Genomic DNA, 24,294 nt, shown 5'->3' with positions numbered 1-24,294 from the left:
GGAATTAAATCACTGCCACATAAGAGAAAAGGCAGAATTTTGTATTTAAAAAACCGGCTGTCATCCAGTGACGTCGAATTCTTCTGTTGACGACAGCATTTTTGAAATGAATAAAACAAAAAATAATCTTATTGTTCCTTTATAGTGATTCCATATTTAAAAACTGAAAATACTGACAGTGCTGTTCTGTGAAAGTATATTGGTCTGCTTTCAGCTTAAGAAGACAACTTGTAGTCACACTTGATGTAACGTCCCGAACGAATGTTCACGATTGGTATTATATCTAGTCTTGGAACGTTGTGAATCAATTAACGCTCAAGTGTTTTAATTGTTATAGAAAGATTAAAATAGCGGATCCAAGAAGACTCTGATTCAATCATATGTTATTTAAATGAATGCTCAAAACAACTCTTTGCTAAATGTATCTTTGGTAATGGTCTATATCGTGCATAATTAATATATTATATAAGTATTCCGTTGACATCCTCTTTTATACTTTGTATTATTTAGAATAACATAATAATAATCTATAGTACGTCACACTATTACTCTAGCCCTTTACAGCTAGAAGGTGATACAAAATGTACGCCACCACGATGCTCTACTGTAAAATAATATTTTTACAGTACTTACACCACTTATAGTGCCAAAAATTAAAATTTACGCAGCAAGTCGAGTACTGTGGTGCTAAGTTCCCCAACAAAAGGCTCTTAGATATTATAAAATCTCTTATAAAATAAAATAGTCTAAGTAAATATGATAGATTATAAAATAGTAAAATCATGGTAAAGTCAGATGTGAAGCGTCAAAATATTGGCTCTCTGATTGTTACATTTACAAGTCGTCTGAAAAAGTGTCCCACAAAATACAATTACGGAGAATATTGTTGACATTTTAATTCGCAAGTCATAAATTCATAAAGCAATTATAAGTAATTAACTTTTATGAATTGCAACTATGGTTGCACATTGTCCTGTCACCGTAGCATCACCTCACGGTCATGAGTTGAGATTAGCTGAAGAACGTATCACAATTACATATATCTAGAACTAGAAGGTACCATATATTATATCGTCACTGGAAAGGCAAAATTACGTAAGCGCCAAAATATCATAAAATAGCAGTCCATGTTATGATAATTATGTATTATTAGATGTAGAAAATGAAAAAAGTAAACAAGATAGGTAATCTTACGTGGACGTCGTCCAAATTGGATAAATGGGTAAAAGTTATGAAAAATATATTAAACGGCTTTTACTCTGAACGGCCTCTTGGCGCTTAAATAATTTTGCCTTACCAGTGACGATATAAACTTCATACTCGTAGATATAGACATAGGTAAAACTAAAGCGGCAAAAGTCAATTTACAAATACGTTTGGCATTGAGGTATGGTGGGTAAATTTGTGACAGCCAGGTAAACCAAGCACAGATAAAAATATGGACTAGGTAATACTGACTTAGTAATTTTTTTTTTGTTTTTTGGCGTCACTAGTACAATTCCTTCCTGTGCTCTTAATACTCTAATAAAGTTTTATCAGCACTTTATGCTTATTATCCTTTATGATGACGCAATTCTAAGATGAACCGGTGCGAAAGTCCGTGATACATACGTCATAATCGTCATTATTTCCTTTTTAAGAACATTACATTTAAACAGTCTCATCATTTTTATGTCACTGGTGCTATGATTTATCCTTATTCTTATTTTTTTACGTAGCTTCAAAAATGGTACAAGATTAGGTAATAAGGAGTTTGCTAATGAGGTATTAAGTCTGAACAGTGACCGCTACTTAGTAAGTAATTGGCCATTTTAAGTTTTATCCATTCAAATTTCTAATTCCAATGCCAACATTATACAGGGTGTTAGTGACATCGTAACGAAAACTTTAAAGAGTGATTCAGACCATGATTCTGTGTTGATATCAAGTGGAATTTTCCATCGCAAAAGTATAAAATTGAAAATAATTTAAATAGAAAACATGAATTTTGCGATGGAAAATTCCACTTGACTTTAACTCCGAATCATGGACTGAATCATCCCCCTCAGTATTCGTTACGATGTCACTAACACTTTGTATTGTATAAGACCGACGACTCTGAAAAAAACGACCAACGTTACATTTATGCACACTGAAAATAGATTGAAAAGAAAAGAACAACTTGCTATTGTAAAGAATAAATGAGGTGTGACTGAAGACACAATTGTCTTCTTTGGATTCCTTGGTTACATAAAAAATCATTCACGTACGTACGTACCCACACTTATACTCATTCATTCGTAAAATTTGTACTTTACTTACATGTCAAATGTAAATTAAAAGAAATGCAGTTGTACCTACGTACTTACAGTATACACTGTCAAAATTATTCCTTCAATTATCATTCTTGTAATCCGTACTAGGGAAACAGAACCACAAGTTAATACTGTTAGGATCCATATTCTAACTGAAAAGTCTTCTCATCGTTGTTATGGTATATCATGAACGATTACTCCAATGAAATATTTAGTCTAAGTACAAATGTAGAGGGCCCTCACCTACGAAACAACATAATATACACTTTACAAAGACAAATCTAAGTCTACTTGATAACAATAAAACTTATGCTCAAAATAGATTAATACACTTTTCAATGTCACATCTTAATTCGGATCTACCACTACCGACATTAGCAGCACTTGTTAGTTGTTTGTTTTGTCCGTAATGAGATCGTAACGTCCACAGTGTAAACACTGTGTTCAAATGTTTATTTCCTCAAGTTCATTGCTGTTCAAAGCACGTAGGTTGTACGTTGTGACAATTCAATGGCGGCTATAGAGTAACCGGTTTTATATCAACTACGACTAAACGGCCCCCCCGGGTACGAACGCATACACCACGGAAGCTGACCACTTCCGGACTTCCGGGGAGATTTTTAAAGTCAAGTTCAAACACCTTTAGATAAAACGATTATTTAATTCCGATTTATTGAGGCCAGTTCCGAAAAACAGACTAATTCCTCTTGGGAATTGTTTGAGTTAAAGTAATTTTAATTAAATTGAGTTGAAAATTCTAAAAGTAAATAATGCTCTTCAACTATTTTTTTTATTTAAAGTGTTATATAAGTAACAAACATCGGAGAAATCTGAGTAAATCAATGCGACCCTGAAGTTGATCGTTCTACACAGTTCAGTCAGCCTACACCGCATTGCAAAAGGGAAGTGATAAATAGCATAATTATTGAATAAGTAATCTATAGGTACCCTTTCATAATGTTTTCTGAATAAATCATCCCCTTAGCATTATCCTGTTTTTCACAGGATACGCTTCCATAACCTGAAGATTTGACAGGTCCGGTTTTTTATGGAAGCGACTGTCTGTCTGACCTTCCAACCTGCGAAGGAAAAACCAGCCCAATACAGGTTAGGTCACATAACTCCGAAATTGCATTTCTCGGGAATGTGGGTATCCTCACGATGTTTTCGTTCACCGCTGACCACGTGATAATCATTTATGATCCAAACATGAATTCGAAAAGAAATTCGACAATCATTGGTTTAGGCCTGCGACCTAAAAGTGAAGTTTTCTGAATAAATACTAAATATTATTTATTGAATGCCACTGTCACTGCGGTGGGTGGGCTATGACGATAACTGTGAGATCAGAGACACTAAAGATACAAAGTTTATCTAAACCTTAATAAGCTTTTCACCGACCATAAGAAACTATTTACATTAATACTCGTATAATCGATTAATTTACTCGATGATAGCGTCATTGAATTAGACGCATTTACATATTGTTATTATTTACTATCATTATACGATATTTCTTTAGTAAAATAACTATCAGCTCATTAACATCATTGTCATTAAAGAACGTGCATAATATTATCTTATGTAAGTAGTATAAATGACAAGGGTAATAATAATAACAACTATGCATTATTATGATATAGTTTTGCAATATATATCTTCGTTAAACAGACTTTTATCAAGAGACGTGTAGAGTTAGGCTGATTTAAAAAGAAAGACATTTTCATTCTTGCATCGCTTAATGACATCGGATAACTTCGTCTCGGCTTTCTTATGCAACCTTTTTCGGCAAAGTCCAAGCTCGCCCCAAAGTCATTTCAAATACCACAGAGAACATAATTATTACTTACCTCAAACACTAGTAAAGGTGCATGTAGATCAGTCGAGCGTGTCTAGACATTATAGTTGTTTCCATCGGGACCCTGACGCAAGATCCGTTCACCATCCGCGCCAGCATGCAATTTCTATGTCGCCCTTCACCCGTGGACGCACTGTTGCAACTTCCAGCCTAATGCATTATGTAATTAAGTATAAGTATTCCTATTATTGGTTTGTGGCTGCCCCTGCACTATGAGTAAGGAATTGCCCAATTCCTATCATTATAATTGCGCCAATGTCGTTGTTCTCAAGATAACGCCGTAACAACATGGTAGAAGTTGTAAGAGGTCTTTGAATTGCAGTAAATGAGTACACGGTCATTAGGTACTTATATATTTTTTACATTTAATATAAATGAGAAAAGAAGATGAGTCAATGTTTTTATAATAGGTTTTATTTAGATTTATTGCTTTGCAATGATTCATTTAATTGCTCGTATCACAATAATACAAGAAAAAGGTAAGGTTCAGTGTACTTATTATTTACGAGATAAAAGCATTCACATAAAAGTATTCTAATATTACTAATTAGTTTCATAAAGACTATTTAATATATTGTATTCTTCAAATGTAAGTAAGTATATTAATTTGTTAGTACTTAAATAAGTATTATAAACGTTCGTCATAAATCCTGCTAATTTTACGGGGATTACAGTCCGGTCTGTATTCTCTATGGGTACTAAGAGATGCTATATCGTAGGGCTTATGAAACGTCAGAGTGCGGGCTTCTCTTGATACGACACGTTTGTGTCTCGGCGGGGCCCACGGGAGTATGAATAAATAACACGGGACTTGGCACCCGCTTTCACGTACTGCTCAGCCATTCAAAAGGCTTTAGAGACTGGTGTTTAGAACTCATTGTACCGTCACGTCTCGGGGATACGGGGAATACGAGTATCCTTTCAAAGAACAAGCTCTTATTTTTGTAAATATCTAGCCTGTAACGTACAGTTTGCGCGGATATTTTCCTACGCATAGCTACTTTTATTATTATAATGTAAATCATTGTGGGATTTTGTGTAATCAAAAAACAACAATATTACTTACATGTTCCGTGTCGGTAGTATTTATTATTACGTTGTTTTACAATTAATTAGGACACCCTGATTTGATCTTTCGTGTGATTACCTTGCAACCTTCAGTATTATCTTTTTAGAACAAAAATAGATACTTACTTATTTAATTATTTCCTAATCATTTTATTTAGAAATAGTACTTATAATAAAAAGTAATGTATCGTGCTTTGTTTCATAGGATAGGCAATCCGCAATTTCCCCATGGAAGTTTACTACATTTACTACATTTTTCTACCATTATAAAAATGCAGTACTTACCTATCTAAATACTTACTTAAAAAGGTTGAATAGTAAAATCATAAATAGCTTATTTTATATAGATGCAGTTATATGTTTTTACGTGTTTGAAATGTCCATTCAATATAAATATTGTAATATACCATTATACTTGACATTTATAACTGACCGATAAATCGTTAAGTTTGCAGTAATTATATAATTGAATTGTAGGTACGTTGCAGAAACGAATAGCATTGGCTAATAAATACAATTGAATTTATAATACTACTTTATACTGAAACGAAACATAATACATTTTGCCGGTTAAACGACACTTTAGTAGCGTTGCTAAATGAGCAATGAAATGGAAACATGCACAAAGCATATACCTAATTGAGATGCAACATCAGTTATTCTCTGAATAACAAGTTGAGTTCAAGTACCTAAAATGAACTATGAAAACGTTTCTTGAAGTTAAGTTTCAATTATAATTCAATGGCCTTTACAAGTAACTCTTCTTACAAATCTACTAGGAGCTCCAGCCCAGGATAGGAGCTCTATATCCAGGCGAGTGTGAAGCAACTACGTATAATCACGTATTTAGATGAGTAAACTCAAGGAATGAGTGAGATGACACAATGCGCCTACGCACCAGGCCATTCCCTACGGTCTCGTGTCGGACCCTCCAAACTAAATTGGTGGACGGAAGCAAATGCGATTTTATTGTATTAGCTCGTCCACACTTGTTATCTCGAATTGACTGTAAAAGACATGGCCCAGCCTTCACCTCTTTCCGCCCGCATGTTAAGGCGCCTCCACTTTGACATCACACCAACGTAACAGACAGATCAACGGTACTTATGGACATTCTAGCTATTGATATTTTTAATTTCGAACGTCCTTATTGGAATCTCCCATAAGGATGCTATAATGATGTTTAAAACATATAAACATCATTAAACAAACAAACATAAAAACATATAATATGAAACATGTTTTAATACACTACAGAAATTATGTGGAATCGACATGAATATTATTACCGTAACTGAAGATATGCCGTCTTTATTATTATTTTTCACGACTTAAATGACTTCATGACTTGTTTATGTGAAAAAAATAGAGCTATACTGGTACTTATGCTAAACAGAATGTTTTATGTACCGATGCTTGTTTACCTTATCAAGACGATCAGATTTAAGATTGCATAAATTGAACTTGAATGTAATTTTCATAGGTTACAGGAGAATTGAATAGAATGGGAGACTATTATTTTGTTCGCTCATAGGTCAGTCATGAGTGTAACAACGTAATGTCTAGGTATTGCGTTACTGCGATAAACACCACTTGACGAACCATAGTCATAGAATAAACAGTAATAATACGTACTGCAGTACAAATGCGAATGTTATTTAACATTATTTACCCTTCTGTCTGGTTTTGATGATCTACTCAATCTTTAGTATCATTCTTTTAGATTATAAAACAGGATTAGATATGGGATTAGAAACACGGAATTTGACAAAAACATTTTTTACCCACGACGAAACGGAGCAGGTATATGCGTTTAGGGTGAGAGATGCTTGTTTGTGTTTATAATTAAAACACATAATAACGGGTTCTTACCGCGTTTAAAGCAGGGTTATGAGACTCCCGATATTTCGACACTGTTGCAAGTGCCATGATCACGGGATGACTGATGAGATTGGAGTGGAGTAGGACAACATCAACAGCAACATTACAACAACAACATTTTATATTTGTGTGATGGATCAAAGTGCATTATCATCGCCGTATAGTGTAATTTGAAAAATCACATTTGGATGGTTCCGTACAGTGCCCTTAACCGATGGTGACGGGACCTTTTGACCCTCCCAACTAGCATTGAACCGTCAATCTCAGTACAACGAACTAAGTAAGTAAGTACTTTAAACAAATTAACAGCAACATAGCATCACGTTTGTATCCCCGGAGGAATCATATTCAGATGTGATTCTTCTTCTTCTATTGGGTTGTCAGGTGGATTAGCAACCACATCGACCCTGGTGTCACGGTTATTACTGAGCCGCCAAAGGCCCCTGACATGGCTAATGTAACGACTACTAACTTACATCAGTAAGTAGTAACCGGGACCAGCGGCTTAACGTGCCTTCCTGAAATATCCTAACAAAACTAAGGATCACAAAGTGATTTTTGTGATATGTCCCCACCGGGATTCGAACCAGGGACCCAGTAGTAACCCCAATAAAATCTGAGACCAAAAATTTAGACCAGGATTGAAACTATCGTGTCTATTGCGAGGTTTTGTTAACAAAAATCACATCCGAATGTGATTCCTCCGGGGATTCAGAAGTGATGCTATGTTGTTCACAGTTTGGTTAAGGTAGTTCGTTGTACTGAGATTGACGGTTCAATGCTAGTTGGGCAGGGTCAAAAGGTCCCGTCCTGCCCAGAACCATCGGTTAAGGGCACTGTACGGAACCATTTCACTGAATTGAAAGTGTAGGTCAAACAGAACATTTTGACCTCTGTTTGCTTACCTGTTCACACTTCCTATGATGATAATGATTAAATATTTAATATTATTATCTCAATCATATTGGTATAAGGCCGCGTCGTTACACTTAATGAAAATACGTTTTTGCCCTTCTGACAATATCTTTATGTAACGGAACTTTTCTTCCGTGCGATATTACCATCTGTGTCCGTCAATATTCAGGACACGCAAACAGAGTAATAAATAAGGAATATAAAGCGGTATCGAAGTCTCGAATAGGAGGTGATAAAATAACATGCCGGAAGTTGTAATAATATGCGGTAATATTAGTACACTAATGTATCAAAGATGTGAAAATAAGATCCAACTGATCTTTTTAGTGTATCTAAAGGTATATCATGTATCAAACAGATTATGTCTATTGTTTTTTATCAAAGTAGGAAATACATTTCTCTGTCTGTGGATACTTAATTATTGCTAAATTATTCAACCATTTCCACAGCATCACATTACATCTATACACTCGACTTTAATATTATGATCAAAATGCCCTTAGCTACATTTTGTTTGGTAACAGTTGGCACTATATTACAATGACAGTTGTTACATTTGTCAATGAGGGACTTATAAGGCTACGTTCCCCAAAAACATTATAGATGGCGTTGTACTGTTTTAATATGAAAATTACTCTTTTCTCATTGCTCGGGTACATAATTCAAAAATATAATATAAATAGTAGAAGCATATTATATAAAAATAATTGTTGCTTCCCGATGGGGACATTGTCGAAATCACTTTGTGAGACTGTCCTTTGTTTGGTAAGGACTTTTCAGGCTTGAATCACCTGATTGTCCGAAAAAGTAAGATGATTCCGTGCTTCGGAGGGCACGTTAAGCCGTTGGTCCCGGCTATTAGCCGTAAAAACATCTCCACCAACCCGCATTGGAGCAGCGTGGTGGAGTATGCTCCATACCCCCTCCGGTTGATTGAGGGGAGGCCTGTGCCCAGCAGTGGGACGTATATAGGCTGTTTATGTTATGTTATGTAATTGTTGCTTGACATTTGGATCTGATTATGTATAGAATTATGTTGCTACCTATATTGGTTCTCTTTATTTTGAGAATAATAATGGGTGGAAGACGTAATTAGCCTGGGTGTAATAACAAGGGTCGTCATTGATGCCCAAAAACAAAGATAAAAGATGCATAGTCTGTTATCTATGAAATTATAAGGTTAAACAACGGAAAAAAATACAGCGCCATCTATATTGTTTTTGAGAAACGTAGCCTGGAAAGTTTCTCATTATTGTAGGTAGTACCTACAGTCAAGTCCTATAAATTCATCATCAGATAACAAGACATCAATGTACTTACATTAAGTATAAATCTTAATTTAATCCACGATGCCACGAGAGTGAGCTCTTCTATTGAAGATAGCTACAAATATTTTATAGGATTTAAGTAGGTAGGTAGTAGGAGTAGGTTATAGTTACTACAAAAAAATATATTTGTAGGATCATTACATGATACATTAACGTAAACTGGAAGCAATAATCGAAGTCAATCCACTTTTGTGTGATCACAATGAATAGAAATCATCAGTTGTATTAGATCGCGAATACAATACAATACAATAGTAAAACAAGGTGGACCTGTGCATGTCCAATGTCTCCGAGAACGACACGTCTGATAGAGCGAAGTGGAAGAGAAGTACGAAGAAGGTAGACCCCGCCATCAGGGAATAATAAATGCCAAGGAGAGAGAGAGAGAGAGTATTACATCGCGAATAGATAGTGTGTTATGTGAATGATAAAGGCCTGTTTCACAACTAGCTGACAAACTTTCTGATAGCACTATTCCTTGAGTCTATCAGGCAGTTATCAGCAAGTTTGTAATAAAATAGGCTCAGTTAAGGTTGCAATAAAAACATACTTATTGCGAATACTGCAGAGTGCAACACGGATGATTTGCGTCAAATTGATTTGAGTATGTGGGATGTTTGTAGTTAGTAGTATAGTGTGTGGTATAGTGCTGAGTAACGAGAACACTGACCGGGCCGATCGGATCGCTCATTGAGCGTCGGGCTTCCGGAGCGTCCCCCACTAGCGATCATGCGCCCGCGACTCTCGCCTCGCGCCTCCACAACTGTTCTATGAAATGTACCAGCGATAATCAAGGATAAACGCATTTCATTGCTGGAAACATGGCTTATATATAGGCAGAAAGTAATTTCAGTTGGTCGGTGGTGACTCACGGCAATAATTACTTCTAGCAATTAGTTTGTCTATGACGAACCTGTGGAGTTTAGACTCCACTACCGTGTAGTCTCCCTACAAGTTAGAAGAGTAAACGTATTATACCTACTTACTTCTCTATTACTTTAACTAAAAATTGGAAAAATGATCGAAAACTTATATTGAATTCATATGAGTATTATGCCAGTAGGAGCATGAAGTACATTACCAAGTCGCTGATAAGCGTACAGAGTGTTAAATGTTATCGTAGCACCTCACAGCGCATCTAATTTAAAAGTACATGGGTACTCCAAAGAAGACACCATAAAATCAATTTAACAGGTGACTAGCTGCCGAGTGCCGACCCCTGTTCATTCGACCGTCGTTTACACTGATTACAATATTTTTTTCTCAAACATTTCACAAGGAAATTGTTAGCCTTATGACCCATCAATTCGCTGAGGATGCAAACCTAATTGCTTTTTTATCTGTATTCTTCAAACAATAGCTTGATTGATATCCTTGACTGGAACTAAAGTTTACGAGATTAGATTCGGCACAGACATTTACACGTTATGTCCAATTTAGTTTTTTTGAGATGTTGCAACAACACCTTAGACCTAAGCTTGCATTTAGAAAGCGGGTCATTGTCAGAGCAGTTTTTTTTTTCAAATAAAGTACAAAGAACAGAATGCACTTAAGATAAATGATTCTCATCACGTATTAACATCCAGTTTATCTTAAGTTATGTTTGTTTTTCTGTAAGTATTATTATTATCTTATCTGATAATTATTTAGTTCTTTAAAAAGAAGTTTGTCACTATCCTTCAAATCCCCTTCTTTACTGTATCCTCTCCATTACTTCTTCATGTCTATTGATATGATCCGATGCTTCCCGATTATGATTTCAGTCGAGTCATTCGTCCGTCATCGATCAGGCTAGGCCATTTCAGCACAATACCGAACACCGTCGGTGAAGCCTACTTGTATCAGTTGTATTGGTGGTCTAGATATCGTTGTGCCAAGTCAGCCATGCAAATCGCGATCAGTGTAATCGATATACCCCGACCTTGGCCCCAAATGCACCGCTGTCCGAGAGATGAAGAATAATGCCTCGACGCCTGCGCCTGGATGCTCGATTTGTTTGTAAAACGACGCACGTAAGCGTACCTAGTCGTAGAATTGCTGTATCCTCTTACTCATGTATTATTCACGTAGTAAAACAAGGATAGTTATGATTTATTTACACAGCGCATTAGAGAAAGGTTGAGTCGGATTAGCGAAGGTCTGGTCTAGTTCAATATTTACGACGACCTCTGGGAATCACTGTGCCCGCATTTACTCCTAGCTGACCTTTGTAAATACTTTATTTAGGATCGTAAAACTACATTCTAGTACATAGTTACAACTTAGACAGTAATAAGTATCAATATAGGCATAAGTAGCATGCTATACAATACGTGCTTACCTAATAATAATAATTAATTATTCTATTGACCCCAATATTCAATTATTGAGAATTTCTTGCCGCTATATACAATACTTATATTACTTTTACTTACTTACATAGGCTTAATTATGTCTAACAGAATTTTATTTAAGTATATACAGTGATACTTAAATAAAATTATACATTTAATATATATTATATATCAAATTATATTATTTGATTAAACAGCAGTCGGAAATATATCTAAATCAGCTGTTCGATAATGTTGATACATTGATTGTCGCTTATTGGGAACATATGAAGCTCGTTAAGATGAAATATGCAGTTCATTTGTAGGCCTTTGCGTTGCATTGAAGATCATTGCCAAGGCGTCGCGGGCGCAAGCGCATGTCGCTTTTAATAAGCGCGCGCGCAAAATACTCGGCCACGTGGTAGTATGCACGCGACCCGCACGTTATCAGTCGGCGGCCACTACTGATTCTTGCATTTTAATTGACTCATCAACTGCACACTCTCAGATAAATGTAACTTCTAAGAACTACGTTTTAGTGGTGCGTTATAAACACAATCTGACATAAACTCACGTTTCTGCATTACTCTGGGTTTGGGAAATGTAAATTTTGGGAGGAGTCTAATTTGACAGAAATTAATTTTCAGCCGCTTTTAGTATCTGCGTAAGTACTTAAATACTACCTATTTTACATATGATGAGCATGAGTATAGTAACAGGTTACCTACCCATCGCGTTAGATAAGAAAGCAAAATTTGGGAATAAACTTATCGGATACCTCATCCATGAAACCGAGAGGGAAAATTTGAAAAAAGGTATTTTTCTGTTTTTCGGTGGCGAAATAGAACATTTGTTTTCGTTTAACTTATATCGTAGTCACAGGTTCAAGTCCCGGCTTGGGCTCTAAATCACTGAATGCGATTTTATGAGTTAGAATAGATAAGAAAGGAAAACATGAAACAGTAGTAGTAGGGCCCTGTGCTGGGAGGATTTCTGGCCACGCCTTTCCCTCAGCGGTACAGCTGCCGATGTGGTAGTAATTTTACAGCTAATACATAATAAAATATATTTTTTTATTTTTGACGTTCAAAAAGCGCTAACTATGTAAGCCAATTTTGGAGAATAAATATTTTGATTTCTTTTTTAAATAATTAATATCACGTGATTTTCAGTATTTGTGCTCGGTTAATGGCAATAGGCTCACCTCCTATATTACATAGACTAAATCATGGCCTACCCCGTCGGGGATATAGGGTTGATGTTGTGTGATATTATTTGTTTTCGTGTTTAAGTGACAGGCAAATACACTTAACTCCTCTGTTTATTTTGATAGTTACTTATCAGTCAAACTTTGTAATGATAAATGTACTAGCTAATCCGTAGAAAATACATAAAATACTTTATCTGTGATTGCGAGACACTTAAACTGTTATACAAGGTCAACTGCTTGTAGAAGTTTTACTATTTAGTCGAGATAATACAAAAATGTAATCAGAGACGACAGTTAGTTAATACTTACTTAAAAATATATAATATACGGAACTGTAACGCGTGAGTTGCCAAACTCAAATTACTAAGTAATTCACAAGAATACTTATTTTCGTACACGTATTATGATAACATTGTAAAGTATTGTTTTACATCATTATTATTTCCTGATGCTGTGCATATCAGAATTACGTCACTATAGGGCTTACTTGAAAACATACACATAAAAACATAAACAGCCTATATGCCTCCCACTTCTGGGCACGGGCCTCAGGGGTAGACATATACTCCACCACGCTGCTCCACTGTGGGTGAAAAACCTATATAATATAGTACATCTTAATTAATTATATTTATTTCGGGTATAGACCTCGGCAACGCATCAAAAACTTCATCAAATTCAAAATTTACTTACATTTAGAGGTCAATAGAAGAGAAAATTAGTTCATGTGTTGTAGACGCAAGTGTACAAAAACTAAACATTATTTAGGTACCTATGTAACTTATAAATGAAGCAGAGCTAATGCTCTGTTTTACCTATCACGTTTTATGTAAATAATGTATAGTTTTTGCGTTTTTAACTTTGTACGCTTGCGTTACATTATAATTTACCAAAACGAGAATATTCTTAACTACTTAGAAACTCATACAAAAATACTCATTTAATTGTGTAGTCAAATTTGTCTCGGTTTTAACACATTTCACCATAACGTAGCCTGTATTTAATTAAATGAATTATATAATTAAGACTGCTAATTGCTTCATTTGTTTTGATATTTTGTTTTATATATTCTGACTTATGTGGAATAGAAGATGTTCTAATATCTTGCGTAGTAAACTCAGGACCTCATTATCATTAGAACATGCTCCATATCCTTTCCTGTTGATTGTCGGATAACCTGTGTTCGGCAGATGACCAAGCATATAAAAAAATATAATCCCACGACTATATTCCTAATTGGGGTAAGCAGAGATCCTGCCGTCGCATGATAAACCGAACCGAACTGAGCTACCGGACCAATGAGCCACCGAACTTTTTATTAAATCAATGATGGATCAGTCATTAATTATAGAAATAGCGTATAGTATTTAAATTAGTATGTATGTAAATTATTTTTGATATTTAATTTTTAATAGATTTTGAATTTGAAAATTACTTCACATTTAACTTATGTTATCTAATACTTATTTTTTAAATGACTTGTAATATTTGATACTAACGAGCGAGCGAGTTTATGACGAGCTCGGTGCCGCAGCGGTAAACGCGCTCGGTCTGCGATTGTTGAAGTTAAGCAACTTTCGCAAAGGCCGGTCATAGGATGGGTGACCACAAAAAAGTTTTCATCTCGAGCTCCTCCGTGCTTCGGAAGGCACGTTAAGCCGTTGGTCCCGGCTGCATTAGCAGTCGTATATAACCATCAATCCGCACTGGGCCCGCGTGATGGTTTAAGGCCCGATCTCCCTATCCATCCATAGGGAAGGCCCGCGCCCCAGCAGTGGGGACGTTAATGGGCTGATGATGATGATGATTTGATACTATTATAGCTACTTGACATACCTACTAAATTGAAATTGTAACTAAATTGAATATTTTTAATATTAGTAAAACCAATCTAATGTACCTATTTAAAGATTAAATTGACTATTATTTTGCGTTAGCTTTTTATTATTTTTTGCATGCCAAATTGCGGCAAAACATGACATTCTCACATTTATTGTAAAACCTTTATTGTATCATGTTTTATGAGCAAATAAATAATTTTCAATTTTTGAATTTTGAATGGATGATCAATGTGTGGGCTGGTGCATGGTGAACCGTATCGCTGTCTGTAATGAACGGTCCATGGGTAAACTTGAGAATCAACCTTCCCTTTTCTATTCACAGTTATACCAAGCCAGCCGTCAAGAGAGAAGCCGCGCAGCCCCCCGGTCGAGGAGGATCCCGACGTGGTCTCGCAGGCCATCGGCGACTACGGACGCTGGCAGCTGCTTATTACATTCCTGCTATCAATGTTCTCCTTCCCTTGCACCTTCCATATATATCTCCCGACGTTTACTGTGAGTATACAAAAGGTTTTCTTTATTATATTGTAGTTGGAGATATGCCGAATAGTCGCTGAGTAATCGGGAAGCCTGACCGCAACCGGCCAATTTCATAGCCGGTAACCAGTTAGCAAAGCACACAGTCTGGAAATCCGACAGACTAGTCAACCGATTAGTCGACTTACTGGGGCCGGTTAATCGGCGGTTAATATTTAAAATTTTGGCCGACTTGCCTTTTTTTTTAACGTGACTTATTGTAGATTTGCCGCAGATGGCATTAACTACTTGGCCGGACAAATGGGGAGCGCTGAAGGCTCTCACCCGGTACAACGTTTAAGACAACAGGCCTGAGGGTGCCCAGTTGGGTGCCAACCTCAGCTCAGGGCGTCGTCTGAGAGGAAAAATATTTGAAAGAATTAATCGACCCTAGCGGGTCGATAGCGATAAGCGCTGAATGAGGGAAATCGTCGACCACGCCGCGCCGGCGGGGTCGGTATCGGGGCCCTGAAGTGTTTGGTGTCGCGAGCTGATTGGCTGCCTCTATGGCTAGAGTAATCGGGTCGTCGGGATCGTATATTACGTCCTTCGGAGGCCGACTTGCCGATTAACGTTCGAACTACTAGTAATATTCATTTTGAATCGGTTTGGGCTTCTTCTTCTTCTTCAGGTTCTATATAACGTATGAGGCAAAAAATACTCGTATTCTTACATCTAATAATTATCGTTATTATATCTAAGTATGTAGTTACTTTTTTATACCATTAGACAGAAAGTAATAAAGATCATAATCATAAGGTAAATAATAAATAATTAATCTTGCTGGTAGGGTATAACTTTTAAAGTTTAGTAGGAAGTAAAAATGATCAGAACACCTGCTTCTGATGGACCTCTATTTCACCTTTTCTCTAATTTGATGATCAAATATCTAAGTTCAAACCTATAGGTATTTTTAAACACATAATCTCATTTTCTTGTTTTATGTCTCTGTTTAAGAAAGTATATAAGCGTGACTTGAGTTTATGTATGAACGTATTGTCCTCTTCACTTCCATGCAAACCCAGAAGTTAAATCTATTACAATACCTGTTACCTCGTTTCCGACTTTACGAGTAACAAGGTGACTATAAAATAAGAATAGCGGACGGAATAGGATGGACATTTTACTGCATTTTAGAATATTTTATGTTAATAACTGTATTTTTTATTGTTCGCTTCACTTACCTAACTACTTTCAAAGATACAAATAAAATACAAAATAGCATAAGTTTTACAAAAACAATGTTTTATTTCCAGGCTAGAGAAACAAAGTTCTGGTGTCAGAGACCGGACAACTTTTCGAGCTTGCCTCTCGAAGACTGGATCAACTATAGTCAGCCCATTGACGCCTGCAACGTCCGGGTCATTCCTTCTTACGTCACTGTGGAGAGTATTCTCAACCACACAGCCCCTTTGCTTGACTCGTTTGTCAAATGTACGGACTGGGACTTCGACAGATCCGAAGTCGGGAACACGATAATATCAGAATGGGATTTGGTATGTGACAGAGCCAGCTTGACTAACCTTGCCGAAGTTGTGTTCCTAACAGGCGTCGGAATAGGCGGCGTTGTCGGCGGATGGATTTCTGACAAGTAAGCGCTGTTTTTTATTATTTTTTTTGTTTGAAAATCGTTATCGCTCCCATGCGTGATAACGCGATATAATTATACATAGTATAGATGTCCGGTTCCGGGGACTTTTTAATAAGGATCCTATCACGATACACCCGTCGTAAAAACCCGAAAGGAAAACCATATTACATATAAACCACATTAATCAGTTTAAAATCGTGACTTTATTGTTCTCAATTCGTGATGATTTTGAAATCTATATCCGTTTGAGCTTATGAGAAAGATTAGCTTGTAAAAAACCAAAACCGCGTACTATGAAATGCGTGTTCAATACAAAAAGATGTTCTCGAGTCGTGTGATTCAAAGAAAGATATTGGTAAACTTGACCGCAATAGGATGTTTGCATTTTTTATTTATTCCACGTGCACTGTATTATAATTATTCAATTAGATCTCTATTATAATAAAACGAAATGTCGGATTATTATCAAATGCGAAGTCATTCTGTATTAAAAAGTACTCACTATAGATATTATACGGTACTTATTTAATATACTTAGAAATTAAATTCTTGCTTGTAATTAAACATAATCGCGTTAACCTTAACTAAACTGAAAATGTCGTCAGCCTTCTTAGGCCTTGTCAAGGCAGCGTTCTAGATTTATTCTAATCTATGTCTTAGCACTCTATGATAGTGACGACATCGGAATACATTGTTTTACGCAACATTGTCAATTTCAGGTTCGGCCGTAAGAGAATATTGATGGGAATGATGGTAGCTCAGAGTGCTCTGGCAATTCTCTCGTTGCTGGTGAGATCATACATTCAGTACGTGATCGTGAGGTTGATCATGGGTTTAGTGTCCGTATCAGTGGTGTACGCGGCATTCGTGCTGTCGGTCGAGCTGGTGGGAGGCAAGTGGGTGACCATCGCAGGGGTGTGCAACTTCTTCCCGTTGCCCGTCGCCTACATCATCGTCTCCCTCGTGTCCCTATATATGCCCAACTGGAGGGAGCTACAACTCGCGCTGTCCTTGCCCGGATGCGTCCTTTTGGTTTTATGGTACGTTTTTATTATACACGCACTTAGTCTACAGTTAATTATGTTGCTTGCCTTTATCAACAATGTGTATTTATTTACTATTCTGGTATATTCAAGGTTCGTTCTCCCCGAATCACCCAGATGGCTAATAAGCATGGGTAGGACGCAAGAGGCAAAGGTGATTCTCCAAAAAGCAGCCAAGTTCAATAAACGAGAGCTACCGAATGACTTGGACAAGTTGCTAATGGTACATAAGGCAGAGAAACAAGACGAGGAACCGAGCGTTTTCATGCTATTCAAGGGAATCTTACTGAAGAGGACAATTTGTTTGTTCCTAGTATGGTTTGCTATGACGATCGCGTACTACGGACTGTTATTAAACATCGGAAAGTTTAATCTCGGAAATCTTCATGTAGCGTCTATAATACTGGCTGTGGTAGAGATACCAGCAATAGCTACGAGTATACCTATACTACTGAAAGCTGGTAGAAGGATACCGATTTTCATCACTATGGTGGCGTGTGGACTAGCGTGTGTTGCTAGCGAGATATTCTCGATATCGTTCGATGACGAGTGGATCATCATCGTGTGCCTGATGGTGGGGAAGTTTGCTATTGGCTCGACGAACATGATGCTGCCCATCTTCACAGCAGAGCTGTACCCCACCGTGATCAGGAACCTTGGAGTTGGCGCCAGTCAACTATCCGCTGGGCTCGCGTTAATTTGCATACCGTACTTATGGAAACTGGTGAGTAATTCACAACCATTTTTTTAAAGATACAATGCTATTTTTAATATTTTTCAAACATAACGTAGCAGTGCAAAAATATCGCATCCGTGCATCTTATTTTAATTTACCCCGCTGTAAAAAACCTCGATTTTTAAATAAAAATCTCATTAGTTATTTTTTCCCTCTTCAACAATATTACTAATTTAAAACATAATGTTGTAAATTACTAATTAAATACCAACGTTTATAAATAAATTTTAAAAAGAATAATTTGTAGCACTTAGCTTTTATAACTAGTTTTAGTTCGCGGATATTTAATCTTAATGTTATCTAGATTAGTTTTTATTTGGGTATTACCACAGCTACGTAAACATGTAAAAAATCTCACACCCGGGATCTGTTGCGCCGCAAGTAGTTAGAGCATAGCCACACGCCTTATAGCTTAACGCATTTTGACCACCTGAGGATCTAAATGCAGAAAAAAGAGCACTCTAACATTGAATATTGGGGTGTCCATTGCTACACTGCCATTGCTACATTGCTATCCAAATATATCCTCTGTAAATCATCATAACAGCCTTCGTGGTCTAGGTCTAGGTGGTTAAAGCGCTGCGCTCACGATCAGGAAGGTCCGGGTTCGATTCCCAACGGGGACATTATCGAAATCACTTTGTGAGACTGTCCTATGCTTGGTAACGACATTGCAGACTCGAATCACCTGATTGTCCGAAAAAGTAAGATGGTTTCGTGCTTCGGAGGGCACGATAAGCTGTTGGTCCCGGCTATTAGCCGCAAAACAGCTCCATCAACGCGCAGTGGAGCAGCGTGATGGTGTATGCTCCATACCCCTCGAGTGAACCCGAGTGAGTTGAAGGGAAACCTGTGCCCAACAGTGGGACATATATATAAGCTGTTTATGATATGATTATGTAAATCATCGTGTACGAGATAATATTATATTTGGAAAAAATAAAAGCTAACTTAACCGTTTATCTTGTGTGTAATGTATGAGTTTATATATTATGTTCTGTAATGTACAATAGGTAGATGGTAAAATAAATGTAACGTCAATCAAATGTCAATCATTCTAAAAGTACCTAAAAATAACAAAAAATATTGTAATTTGCAGAAAATCTTGAACGATCACTTGCCAATGGTGACGATAGCCGCTCTCAGTGCTCTGGGCGGTGCGATCGTCCTCCTCCTGCCAGAAGTAGCTGGATGTAAGGAACCACAACCTATCAGCGACACTAAGAAGTAAGTAGACAAGACAGTCGCTATAGTTAACTGACTCTGATTATCCTAATGAAAGATAGACTCTGATTATCCTAATGAAAGATACAGTTCCAAGCACTCAGACACGTCGCAGCCAGTTTTGCTACAAAATTCAAAGATGGATATTATGATAAGCTGTAACTAGTGAGACCGAACCCATAATAGTGAGCTCTCTAACTCTCTTATGTGCCCCTGGACAGCCTTAGTACTCGCTCAATAATAACGATTAGACCATCGATATTAATAATAGTAAAACCAACGTTCCTTTCTACCATAGTCTTTCTTACCAACTCCCATCAACCTACAGTAGAGTGATATTCGCTATAATCCCATCTGTAAGCATTTGATTGTGAATAAAATACCTACCACTGCAAAAAGATTAAGCATTCCTTATTTCTGCAGCCGTAACATAGCAAAGGCAAAATCCGCCGAACGATAACCAGAGAATTGGATCTATAACGCGTCTTCTTCTTATCGTGTAGGTTGTCAGGTGGTATACCAACCTGATCAACCCTGGTGTCAGGGTTATTACTGAGATATTTACATCAGTAAGTAGTAACCGGGAAATGGTAACCGGGTAATTAATAACGCGTAGACAATGGGGTTGATTCATTTATCGCAATGCTCGGGATATGTGTGCAACTTGGTACGGTTTGACGTTTGATCCAATGATGAATGTATAAATTACACAGTGTCGCCATCTAGACATAATGTGTAAAACTTATCTCTTATTTACAGGCCTTCGTTCGACAGCGCTTCACCTTGCAATGGAACGTTCACGGTCACCGACGATAGAGGGCATTAGTGATAACACAGAGCACTCATTGAAGAGATACAACAATATTGCTAGAGTAATGAAATGAGAAGAAGAAAAGTCAAGCTAGCGTCATTGTGAATTTCTATGGGTTCGTTGGATGCCCGTGTTGCTCTACGAACGAACGCGTGACTCTCCTCGGTGAAGTTTTCATAGTCATAAAAACTAACAAAAAAAAGGATTGGCAAAGTATGGTTTTCTCGATCTGCCACGGTACCCTTTCATCGTTATGCTGTCAATCAAAAGACTACCACACAACTCGTGTAACGCAAGTGATAAACTTTACTATAATTATTCTGAGTTGAGTGTACTCTGTGACTATATTTCTATGGCGTATGCATATTATGATGGACAATCCTAGTGGATAGTGCTGGCATAGTGAGATTTTCCGAATTTAATACTTAGTATGTGATATATGAACACTATAAGTGATATTAATCGTGTAAGACTAAACTAAGCTTATCTATAAAGTGTTATTACTGAAACGTATACCTAAACTATGAATAATTTATAATGAATAGAAGAAATTGAGATTGTTAAAAGATATTTCTTAGTGGTATCTAATATAGGGTTGGTGCAATATGTATGTTTGAGTATAAAATACTAACCATACATCATAGACATCCCAAGGTTTAAAAAAGTGTTAACCATAAGGACTATACCCAAAATGTATTGCCAGATGATTATTTAAAATAAGCTTTATTATTTATCGCCTACACATAGTATATTGTAGGTACGAAACGAAACGACTACTTCAGGCCATCGAACTCTACAGATTTTTGATACCTATCTTAGGGATTTGTTTATAAATAATAGGTAAGTACTAAAACTTGTAGCAGGCAGAGACACAGTTTAACGAAAATTACTATTGAAGGTTTAGAAATATTTATAGATTTTTTATGCAGGTATTTAATTAAAATAATACCGTAAAGGCAGCATATCTTCATTCCCATATAGAGGGATATTCCACAGACTATTTTTCGATCCCATGAAATAAAACCGGGTAATCAAAAATCTGTAGTCTGTTTTGGGTCGATAAGTACTTACAACTTTCACCAATACCTATGTGTAATTTTAGAATCTCTGTGACGTAGTTTTCATAATATTTGGAAGACTGTTTCTCAGAAACTACGAGTGTTTTAAGTTACAAATGTATTATGTTTACCTGTTTGTTTGGTAAAATGATTAATAAGTCTTTTGAAAAATAATAATAAATAGGTCTCTAATTAGAGAATTATACTTTTTAATTATTTTTAATAATTATTTGATATAACGTGGTTTCCAGGATTTGAGTCCGGTTAATGGTATTAGGCTCTTACATGGATGGCACTTGACATAGCTGTCGAGGAGGAGTGTAGTGTATATCATACTAAACAAATGTGCCTACCCCTTCGGGAACACGGGCTCGACGCTATGTTATGTAAATAATTTGATTGTATTATTATGATATGAAATGTTACCTTAGTAGCTCTATATGTACCTGCGTTCGTTACCGAATAGTTCAATAAATAATTTAATTTATTTAAGTACAATAACTAATTGAAGTAGTACGTAGGATTAGATGTATGATAAAGTAGCTGAAGTGTAAGATTTTAATAATTATTGATAAGTTTAACGAATGATGTTACCGTCACATTAGTATTTTACTTTTCAAATCATTCGAATGTAATTGTATGTACTTATTACAGATGTATTCATAGGAACCGAGTGAATCCGCTTGAAACAATGACGAGAATCGAACGAATCTACACACCTAATTAAAATGTTTCGTCACGAAAATCTAAATTAAATATAGGCTTACCTGAATCTAACTAAAAACACTACTCTTTCAGTGAAGAATGAACCACCAGCATAACCAATATGTAGGTATGTAAGTATAATTTTTTTTAATAACTACGTATAAAACCCGACAGCGGAAAAATTGCGCCCTAAAAGTATGGAACAATGAAGTGGTTTAGGTTTAAAAGTTAGGAGGGAACAGCCGTACAAATATACATAATAACATGTATCGTAGACAAACACCTTCCTTATTGCGTAATCGGGTAACACAGAATTCAAATGTTTAGATTAGCAATTTTCACATAAGTTACTGTTATTCCATTCTGGTTATTTATTTATATCTACGTCGTAAATACCATATCATTATGAAGTAATTATATAGAAGCATGCTTTTAACAGATATTTCAATTACCAAAACGTTAAAAAAGAGCAATAACCATCAGTAATATTATTGAGTTCAAGTTTAATATTCAACGGAACAATTATATATCGAATGACACGCGAACACGCACGCGTTGATGTCTTTTGTATGAATGAAGTTCTATTGTAATGTCATAGTCATAAGTTCTACATTATTTTTTTCTATAATTAATATATCAGGTTGCTTACTAAGTAGTATTTTCAATTGTTAATTCGTGAAAAAAGTAAGATCTAGAGTATTATAATAGACTATTAATCACCTTGCAGTTCTATTTATTATAATACTGTTCATTTTACTTTTTTTTATGAAATAAGTTTTAACATTCCATGGCCTCTGCAATTGTATGATGAAAAATACATATTCAAATTGAACAAAAACTACATATTGGTGCTAATTCCTGTAAACACCATCTAATTTTATTTTAAGTTATATCTGTCATTTTCTTATCCGCCGAAAAGGAAAGGGACGGGTAATCGACAAGCATAAAATTTATGTAACACACGTCAATTTTAAGCACAAATCTAAAACAACCGTCTAAAAATTCGCCCGGTTTATTCATTTATTTACTCATTCTTCCTAAAATTAAGAGCTGTCAATCATCCGTCCCTTTCCTTTTCGGCGGATAAGAAAATGACAGGTATAACTTAAAGTAAAATTAAGAGATGTCTGCAGGAATAGGGGCCAATATAAGTATTATATTAAATTAAGTTTCTTCTTACATGTATAAAAGAGTCGCCTGCTAAGTTTATAGGATATTTTTATTCATTTCAATTTGTTTGCGTTCTCGTCATGTGTTTGAGAAAAGTGGCGCCGATGTGGCGTCATTGTCTTATCATATCACTTAGATTTAAGTTGTAAATAATCAACTTGCAACACTGACACAAACAGTGATTTCATAACTGACAAGTTGGAAATAAACAATTAAAATTTAAATATTTCATAAATAGTTTTATTATTATTTCTTGCTCAGTTAGTTACCTATGTATAGGAAAGAATTGGGATTTTCTCAAAGGGGTCTTCTTCTTCTATCGTGTGGGTTGTGAGGTGAATTACCAACCTCATCAAACCTGGTGTCAGGGTTATTGTTGAGCTGCCAAAGGCTCCTGACATGGCTCATGTAACGAGTATCTACTTACATCAGTAAGTAGTAACCGGGACCAACGGCCCGAAGCATGGATCATCATATTTTTTGGTCAATCAGGTGATCAGCCTGTAATGTCCTAACCAAACTAGGGATCACAAAGTGATTTTTGTAATTCAAACCCGGGACCTCCGCATCGTGATCGTTTCCCAACGATCCACCAAAGGACCACCGAGGCCGTTGCTCCGTGCTAAAACCACCGTGCTCAAAGGGGTCATTTTATTATTTTGGTCAGAGTAGTTGGTCTCGATCTTTTGATACGAGGCGCAGGTTTCGTCACCTGACCACCGCGGGTCTATTC

General features: G+C 36.3%; 1 protein-coding gene across 2 annotated transcripts in view; it reads left to right on the top strand.

Annotated features, from left to right (window-relative positions):
- Nucleotides 1-23,796, top strand: part of LOC126371234 (organic cation transporter protein-like) — a 52,180-nt gene extending 28,384 nt beyond the window's left edge. For both annotated transcript variants that reach the window (XM_050016501.1, XM_050016502.1), the window contains exons 2-7: nucleotides 15,030-15,202; nucleotides 16,480-16,814; nucleotides 17,534-17,854; nucleotides 17,951-18,581; nucleotides 19,693-19,820; nucleotides 20,577-23,796. In XM_050016501.1, coding sequence (XP_049872458.1) covers nucleotides 15,030-15,202; nucleotides 16,480-16,814; nucleotides 17,534-17,854; nucleotides 17,951-18,581; nucleotides 19,693-19,820; nucleotides 20,577-20,643 — 1,655 coding nt within the window. In that variant the 3' untranslated portion in view covers nucleotides 20,644-23,796. The remainder of the gene's footprint in view (nucleotides 1-15,029; nucleotides 15,203-16,479; nucleotides 16,815-17,533; nucleotides 17,855-17,950; nucleotides 18,582-19,692; nucleotides 19,821-20,576) is intronic.
- The last annotated feature ends 498 nt before the right edge of the window (nucleotides 23,797-24,294 follow it).

Source organism: Pectinophora gossypiella, chromosome 12 (assembly GCF_024362695.1).
Source record: "Pectinophora gossypiella chromosome 12, ilPecGoss1.1, whole genome shotgun sequence".
In the NCBI taxonomy this organism is placed as follows: domain Eukaryota; kingdom Metazoa; phylum Arthropoda; class Insecta; order Lepidoptera; family Gelechiidae; genus Pectinophora; species Pectinophora gossypiella.
The sequence above is the reverse complement of the archived record's forward strand: the minus strand, read 5'-3'. Positions and strand labels throughout refer to the sequence as shown.